Consider the following 8744-nt stretch of genomic DNA (forward strand, 5'->3'; position numbering starts at 1 on the left):
TGTGGCAAACGGGAAGGATATCATATCAGCAGTTGGAAAGAAGAAATTTTTTTTATGGAACACTAGCTAGTCTTGAAAACAGTGCTTAATTTTAAGAATTTGAATTCTGAAAACTGCAAAAAATTCTAAGCTTCAGATAAATTCTGAGAACTCAGAAAATTTTTGAATTTTTTAGGATTATTCGGAATTATCTTGTTACAGCATCGAAGTGTATGTGCTGTAATGAATCCCATTTTTGATCAGACTCCGGGTCCGGGTAAAGGGATAAACTAAGTGACGATGAACTAACATATGTTTTGGAACGACAGATTAAATGATCAAACTAGCAACACTAGCCTCGACGTAAGCCTTTTTTTTTTTAAATTTAAGCAAAAGTTTTGCGATGAGACAGTGTTACAATGTAGGTTAAACGATGTAAAATTGCCAATTAACTTAATAGTAGCAACATGCAACTTCCATTTCACAGCCTTGAAAATTACTGCTAAAGTCGAAAGCTAAGTGTAAAAATTACATGTCTGGCTAATAAATATTTTAAACTTTAAATAATGTCATTGACAAGCAATTACAAACATTAACGAATTAACCTATATACGGCCTAAACAATACGTCGACTGTTTAATTTAATTGTATGTATGAAATCACATACGTTACCTTGAACAGAAAATCAAGCGACGATCGATAGGGTATTATACGTATATTGTGTATATATTAGCACCACCAGTCCCCGGCGCCCACCCAATATATAAAAACTGCGAATATTCAATCCAAAACACAAATATTTAATAGCTTCTACATCTCTAGCACCACATGCTGCAACAGAATTCGCAACCTATTTTCGTGCGTATATCAATGACGTTATATATGAAACATAAATGTTCACTTTTTGTCCAGCTTGAAAGTTTTCCACTATAACCCCTGGTTCCGGTTTAACTTCCATTGACAGTTTGACATATTCGTCAAGGAATTCGGCCTGGTTCTCTGGAGGTAAACGGCTGAAGAAAGGAAAGACTGGTACGAATGCATCTTGAAAAAAAAAATATTATTTTTGCAATCGATTCTTGATCAAATAATGTGAATTTTACCTATAAACGTTTGAACATCATGATAGGCAACGGTTTTGCGTCTTTCCTCAACATTGTACTCTTTGAATCCAACAAGCTTAAGATGATTTGAAAGCATATGCACCGGATTTATCCTCTGGTGATACGGTGATACATAGTCATCAATGTCATACAAATATTCAGACCATTTCGGAAACATTATTTTGTATACATCGAAACCAGTAAAATAACCCAGGACATGTATGCAACAGTCACCATTTGTGTTGAGCAAATTATATACATTTTTCATTGCTAATCTTTGATCAGGAACCAAATGGAAACAGAACAACGACACAACGTGATCGAATGGATCGTGTTCACGCATGAACTCGCTGATGTCAGCCCCAATATCTAGTTTCTCAAATAATACTTTCGGAACTTTGAAGTTTTTCTTAGCGTACTCGAGCATTTTATCGTTAATATCGACAGCAACCAATCGGGAAAACGTCGGCGGTAATTTGGGTAAAATAGTTTCACAAGTGTTATTACCACCTAAGAATTCACAAAAAAAATAGCAAGCCTTTTAATAGCTTATATAACATACCAGCACAGCCAATGTCCAATACAGAATCATTGCCCTCCACACGCCAATTGAACTTGGCAGCGAATTCCTCCATAATTTGTGAATGGTCATCGGCACGTAGAAACCGTGACTTTCTGTACGAAACTGGATCATCCATTTCGAAAATGTTGTAAGTTTGGCCACAGCTGAAATTCGTCTGACTACTATTCGCTCCGAATACCCTAACTTATACTGAATGTTGGTAGGAAAATAATTACAGCGTTGAATTGTTAATTAATATAAAATTATCGGAGAGTTGCGGGACTTCAATGAATGAAGTTATGCATAAACACACAATTTTAAATTTTTCGTTTAAATATTTACATCCGGCAGATAGATAAATTTTCTTACCACCGTGGATGTCAGCGATATTTGTATAGGAATTTGATTCGGCTGCTTTCCAGCTGGTTCAATCGTACAAACAAGATACTATACTTCTTAAACCGTACCCACTACTACACGCGTGAGTGTAAATATTAAACCATTGTTATTCCACCATTATGAGCATTTTCATTTTTATGATTGGACCAGCTGAAAAACACCTGAACCAAATTTATATGAAAATATCACTGACATCCACTGTAACTCGTACAGCCCAAAAAACGTGTAAGATGTTGCTTGACATGTATAGTTCGCAATGATATTTACATATATCCCTACTGCAAAGTCCACTTTATAGTAGACGGTAGAGCAAGCGAAATTTAAGTCGATGTAGTAACCAAGGCTCTCGACTTCGTCTCGAACCGTTTACTCCATCTCTAACCGAGATTCCGTTTCACAGTTCTAGTATCATAAATATCTATTTTCGTGCAAATCGAGGCTTTATCAATTCTAATAATTGTATCTCGCAACTCGCCTGGTGCTCATACTTGTACACTACAACTAATACATCTATTGAAAAAAAACAAGCATAAATTCATCGGCGTTTTTTTTTTATTTCGATAATTGTGAACAAATGTGCGGCCTAGTGTTATCAGTGTAGACATTAAAATTATACGGAAATCAACATTATTAGTTATTACAACGTTATTGCCACAATAAAATTTATATACTTCACTTTCTTCCAGTGCCGGACTGGCTCAAAAAAGCCCTTCGGGCGTTGTATGTAGAAATTTTTCGAAAGCCCCTTTGTTGCTCTTTATATATACAAAAATCAAAAGACCCTTCGAGAATCGCCCGTAGGGCCAGTTCGGCACTGCTTTCTTATCACTAACCATACAATTTTTTGCTTCAGCTGTAAATTTCGTACATGTTTGGCAATTTTTTTATTTTCACAAGTGTAACGTTTGCGGCTCGAGCCGAAGACGATTAATACAACCACGCAAGTGAAAATACAAATATCTATTACGTTGTATGGTCCCGTGATTTGCTTCATAAACCATAGAATAACCAACAAAAGGTCTATGGTTCAAATATCGATTTCAACGAGACAAACAGAAACACAGGTGAACGTGAAGGAAAGAGAGTTTCCGTAATGTACAGCGAGTAATGTACATTACTATACCAGTGAAGCAGTTTAATATATCCTATCCAGATGAGTAAAAGTGTCAAATTATTTCACGAGTGTAGTGTAATGTTTTACTTTACGTGCGATGTAAAGACCTTTCCCTTGGGAGGGAAAGGCCTCAGGAAAGGACACTTTACATCCCTAGTAAAGTAAAGTATTCTAAATTCTAATACAAAACGTAGAACTAAGGGCAGAAATAGTTAGTTCCCATCATATCCACCTTTACACTTTCTTCGTTGCATAAATAAGCAAAATATAACGAACAAAGTAACATAAATCTATTTAATGACAACAATTTAACACAAATTTTACAACACCATCAATAAAGAGATTGTAAAAATGTTGACGTAATTGAGTCCCAAAAATTTATGATTAAATTTATAACGAAGAAACAACATTTATGACTATTAATAGTAACATGTTTTTCTGTTTCATAATTTATTTATAGCTTTATGATTATTGGGGTATGAAGATGCGTTCAAATGGAGACGTACTTTCTTTTCGAAGAAATAGTAATATTTCGTCAGTAGATGACAAAGCGAAGTAGCAATTTTTTGTTTTACATTTTCGTTCTGCGAAGTCAAAAAGTTTAACAACACGAACTAATAATAAACATTTTATGATTGCAAGGTCGCATAGGTTACCAACTCGTGATACTTTTTATGTAAGAATCTACCAAAACTTTACATAATAAATATTTACATTTTTACAGTAAAATTTTCCTTATAACTGAGCGGATGTAAAATCACAACATTTTTTATTAACTTTTATTGGCCCGATTGAGATGCCCATGCTAAATCATGAGTATTTAAAAAAAAAACTGAAGTTAATTTTGTAATATAAAAATAATGTTTAATTTTACTTACCTTTGAATAATCACCTACAATTGACGTATTGACGTGAACCAGTGCTGCTTCGGTTGAATCTGCTTACTGCTTACTTATTAACTTCTCAAAAATTCTTGCGATACTAAATTGTTAACTATTTGGCGTTTACAAAGGATTTTGGAATAAGGCAAGAATAAGGTTTCAGAGTGACGTCGATTCCAGGTTTCTTGTCTCCCAAATGGTTTTTATTTATTCTAAGCAGCATCTCAGTGACATTATAGAGTATTTTATTTCGTTATAACAGTAACGGAAGCGTTGGTAATCTATTTTTGTCCCGCAGAGTAACTCTTCTAACTACATAGTAAAACCATTGCGTACCATAGTGCCGGCTAACGGTTCGAAAACTGCTTGATTTCCACCTACAAAAAATCACTCCGTTTTGCCTCCGTTTAGCTAAGACGTGCTTTTATTGTTTAAAGAGTAAACGGAGGCAAAACGATTTTTTTTGTAAGTGGAAAACGACTTAACTGTCGAAGAAAAACACGATCGGTTAATAGACTTGTTTCATCCTCCCGTTTTTATTCAATTTGAAAGTGGTATCGTTTTTATTACATTTCCGTATAATTGTGCAAATGACAAACCATATTGTCCACACTATATGACCTCTCAATTTTGAACCTATCAGGAGGATCCAATCGATAGACGTTCAGATGTAAACAGTTTCTATTTTTCATTTGCATTTCAATACGGGTTTTGTTTTGTTTCTGTATAGTTACATATCCTCTCGTTTAATTTATCTGTTATATCTTTTAGTGTGGTCTTATGTCCGACTAGTGTACTATCTTTTGTCGACAAATATAAATGATGAACTCTAGCTTGTGTAGTTTTATATAACCAAATGCCTGGTTAAACGAACGAGGTCAAAGATTTTGTTTCAAGCACGGGACATTAGTTCGATCAACAGAAGTCATTATTTGGCGATACACTGGTCATTTCCCTAAGGCAGCTAAAAGCTTACGTTTGACCGAACATTTTCCGCATAAAATGAGTACGAATTCGAACATGAATTAGTCAAAACTAAATATGTGAGTATTGTGACGGTCAATGTTTTCGGTGTAAAGGACTCAAACAAGATTCTTATTATACCGTTGGAATTTATACCACAAGTTTATTAAACTGTGGCGATACAGTTGCTATAATTTTAGCGAAGGAAAAGTATTTTTCTAAATCGAAGCGACTGTCGTCACGTAAAATGCCCGTCTTGTACTTAAAAGCTCCACTATCAATAAATAAAACCTTATACAAGTTTTTCTTCGACAATGTTTCGTTATAATGTACAAAATAATGCACACACGCACATACATATACATTTCATTTTCAAATTGATAGAACATATTTTATCGGATACGATTGTAAGATATTACCAGATATTACATAAAAAAAAACTGGAAAAAAAATCTTCGTTTAGCTATTTGTCTTTATATGGACACTGGATTTATATTTTTTCTATTAAAATTTATGACATAAAATATCTGTATTTTTGTTGAGTTTTTATTATCTTCTTCACAAAACATATTTCGAATTAGTTGATTGTTGGACTATGAGTGGAGCTGTCTTGTTGTATTCTGTACACAGTACACAGTGCAGATGAGATGGTTGTTTAGTACAGTTTCTCTTTGGAAGTTTTGAATAATAATAGGTATGTTTGGCCTTATTATATGACAAAATAAACGTTTAGTTAAAAAACGAATTTAATTTTTATTTACGGTTTTTTGACCCGCAGACAACACAAAAGCAGATTGTATTATAGCGCTATGACATTTTCTTTCATTTTTAACGAACAGAAAATGTAGGTTGTCATGGTTTTGTTATCTGAAGTGTTCCAGCTAGCGAGTCTACTGACCTCGGATATGTCAATGTATCAGTACTCACATTTCATAAAGTAAGAAACACAAAAATTTTGTTTATGCAAATGTTGCAGTAACGTGTGCTATGGGAATGTCGACTACGAAAATATTGTACTTAGTGAACCCAAAGAAGTAAGTTTTATTGCTCAAAGAATGAGTATGATAGTGAGTGGATACTGTGGTTGTATATTACAATTTGTACCTAACAGTTTTCAACGAAACAGTTTTCGTTTCTCAAAATAACATTTTGGAATTTTTTAACAAGGACAAGACCTATGATCGCATTTTTTGCAATAAAATGTAATATTTGGCAATCATTTTCTTAGAATTCTGTGCTTGCAATTTGCTTTTATCCGAATTTATGGCTTCAAAAATGGAAACGTAAAATAAATTTTACAGCATAATGTTTTAGCATGTCTGAATTATATCCTGAATTCTTTGGAAAATTTCTCCGATTTTTCAGCCAAAACATCTCATTTACTTTTAGGATGGAATGTGTCCCGTGAAAAGAGTATGTTCCTGACCATAAACCAAAACTTCTTCGATTTTACGTGGAGTCATTACATTATGTTTATGGTATTACCAAAGGACAGATCCGAGGCATTACTTTTCAAGCACAAAGTTTCTATTTAGATGGTAAGGTTGCTTCTTGGCCCTTCCATTCACTATGACTCAATAATATTATGAAGCAGTTTTTAGTACTTTTACTTCTTTTGTTGAAAATATCGGATAGTGTTTGTGATACAAAATTTTGTTCTTTATTTGTTTTGAAGTTTATTTTATCATAAAAAACCACATTATATTAATCAGAGGTCAACGCTTATTTGTACCGTTGTTGTACCGACAACAGATGACAAAGTTATTCGATAGTTCATCTTCATTTCTGCAAAACTTTCTTGTTGTGCGCAGAAACAAAATTACGCAATATGGAAAGGCCTTACAGTTCAATTTTTTATACAGTCTGTCTCTGTAGCAATTGACACAGATGATCGGAAAATGAAATATATTTTGTATTTTATAATCGATTCCTAATGCAAATTTATTGCATATTTCTGCACAATCTCTTCGAAATCGGTGGCTTGAATACAAAATGCAAAACATTCGATTGACATTGGAATGTTTATAAAGGTGTTATTTACAGACAAGAATCAATATTTAGCAATGGTAACGATTCGGTTGCCTTTTTCCCTATTATAACACATGATGACGAAACTGACTGAGATGATGGGTAAATATTTGTTTTGTGTATGAATATCGATCTACACATTTGTTGTGTGTTGATTTTAATGTGTCTATGCAAATTTCTGAACATCAAACTTTATTATTTCTCTATTCAATCAAAAAAAAAAAAACGTTTGACGAACTTTATTATGTTATTGATAAAATCTCCTTTGGTATGACAAAAATATCTTTTCGGATTTTATTTAATTGACTTGGTTAGTCGAAATTCCACAGCGAGCTTTATTTCGTATTGTTGGCTATTTTATGTACGGAACAGATCATAATATTCGTCCAATCTTCATCGACGTTTTTATTAAAGGTGCCATAAAATAATTTAAAAATTTTTACGTCTTTAATTCCAGTTGATATGCAATAAAACCGTTTTTGTTTGATTTAATAGGATCAAGAAATCTATAATAATGAATACGTGATCGGAAATTCTCTCGGGTAACCAATGAGTATCAAGTTTGTTACCACTCTAATGAGCATTCAGAAATTCAAATTTTACCTCCTCTATCTTAGCACATAGATAGACAAATTATGTAGATTTGGAAACAATATAAAATTCCTTGGGGAATTCTACTCATACTCTGATTGTTAAAAATTTAATTTGGAAATATAAAAAAGCTCATCATCACCACTGATCTCATTACATTGAAAAACGTCGTCTTAAGTGAAATTTATGGTGTAAATATTCCTCTAAAATGAAATTTAAGTTGACTACGCAAGCATTCGCTATTTCAGGTGGATATCTCAAAATTTATTAAGAATAACATTTCCTCTGGTACTCCTTTCATAGAAATTTGTACGTCGTGAGGATCGTTCTTCGGTCCAAGACAGAGTCACTGTTTAAACGTTCTATCAGTATTATTGATTTGGGGAAGAAATACTTTCCTAACTGAATTATTATGGTATATTTATAGGAGACGCTCTTGTTTGGACCTTTCTATTCATTCAGCACTGACGTAGGTCATACTCATGCGTAAAGGGTATTGAAAAATTACCGCAAATGTCTTCAGGTAATTAATCATTTCCGCGGGTTGTTGAGTGTAAAGATATTTACGTTTTCGTTTGAGGCATACTTGAATATTGAAGACAAACAGTGACCGTAACTGTTAAATTTTATCTCACACTTACACAGCGCATACATAACTATCGATCTGTTAATATTTGCTCAGTGCATCATCGCGTAGTGTTTTCTTTTCTAATGAAAGGTAAATCGAAATTTTCAAATTGTGTGTCTGCTATTTACACGGGATGATTCAATATTTAAAACAAAATTGGTCGATTCTGTTAATTTAATGAACTTGGGTCAAGAAGACCGTGAATTGTTTTGCTGAATATTAGGCAACATTCTTGAAAATGGAATACGTGAAACGAATGATAGAAAGTGAGACAAAATATGTATGGAAAATAAAGTACAATTAAAAAGGCACAAGACCGAGAACATTAATTCTTTTTTCAATCGTAAATATATTCCTATTCATTCCATAACAAACCATAACTTAAGAGCTAATACTTCATATGTTAATGAATGCCTTATTTTATTCAATAAATTAAAAAAGTGTTCGAAAACGTTTTACATCAATACCATAAACCTATAATGCGCGTTCGATATGC

The 8744-nt window shown here is 33.2% G+C and overlaps 1 protein-coding gene across 1 annotated transcript; it reads right to left on the reverse strand.

Annotated features, from left to right (window-relative positions):
• Nucleotides 1-792: 792 nt before the first annotated feature.
• LOC119079959 (juvenile hormone acid O-methyltransferase-like) lies at nt 793-1864 on the reverse strand. The gene is made up of 3 exons (XM_037188071.1): nt 1645-1864; nt 1083-1592; nt 793-1023 (listed from the first exon to the last, which is right to left on the reverse strand). The coding sequence occupies exons 1-3, from the start codon at nt 1778-1780 to the stop codon at nt 830-832; spliced, it is 840 nt and encodes a 279-aa protein (XP_037043966.1). The 5' UTR covers nt 1781-1864; the 3' UTR covers nt 793-829.
• Nucleotides 1865-8744: the final 6880 nt, after the last annotated feature.

Source organism: Bradysia coprophila, unplaced genomic scaffold, assembly GCF_014529535.1.
Source record: "Bradysia coprophila strain Holo2 unplaced genomic scaffold, BU_Bcop_v1 contig_350, whole genome shotgun sequence".
In the NCBI taxonomy this organism is placed as follows: Eukaryota; Metazoa; Arthropoda; class Insecta; order Diptera; family Sciaridae; genus Bradysia; species Bradysia coprophila.

Excerpts from the sequence above, each read along its gene's own strand:
- LOC119079959 (XM_037188071.1), bottom strand. The coding sequence starts at position 1,780 with ATGGATGATCCAGTTTCGTACAGAAAGTCACGGTTTCTACGTGCCGAT. Across the intron at positions 1,593-1,644 it reads ATTGGACATTGGCTGTGCTG|GTGGTAATAACACTTGTGAA; the intron begins GTATGTTATATA and ends GTGAATTCTTAG. Across the intron at positions 1,024-1,082 it reads TGATGTTCAAACGTTTATAG|ATGCATTCGTACCAGTCTTT; the intron begins GTAAAATTCACA and ends TTTTTTTTCAAG.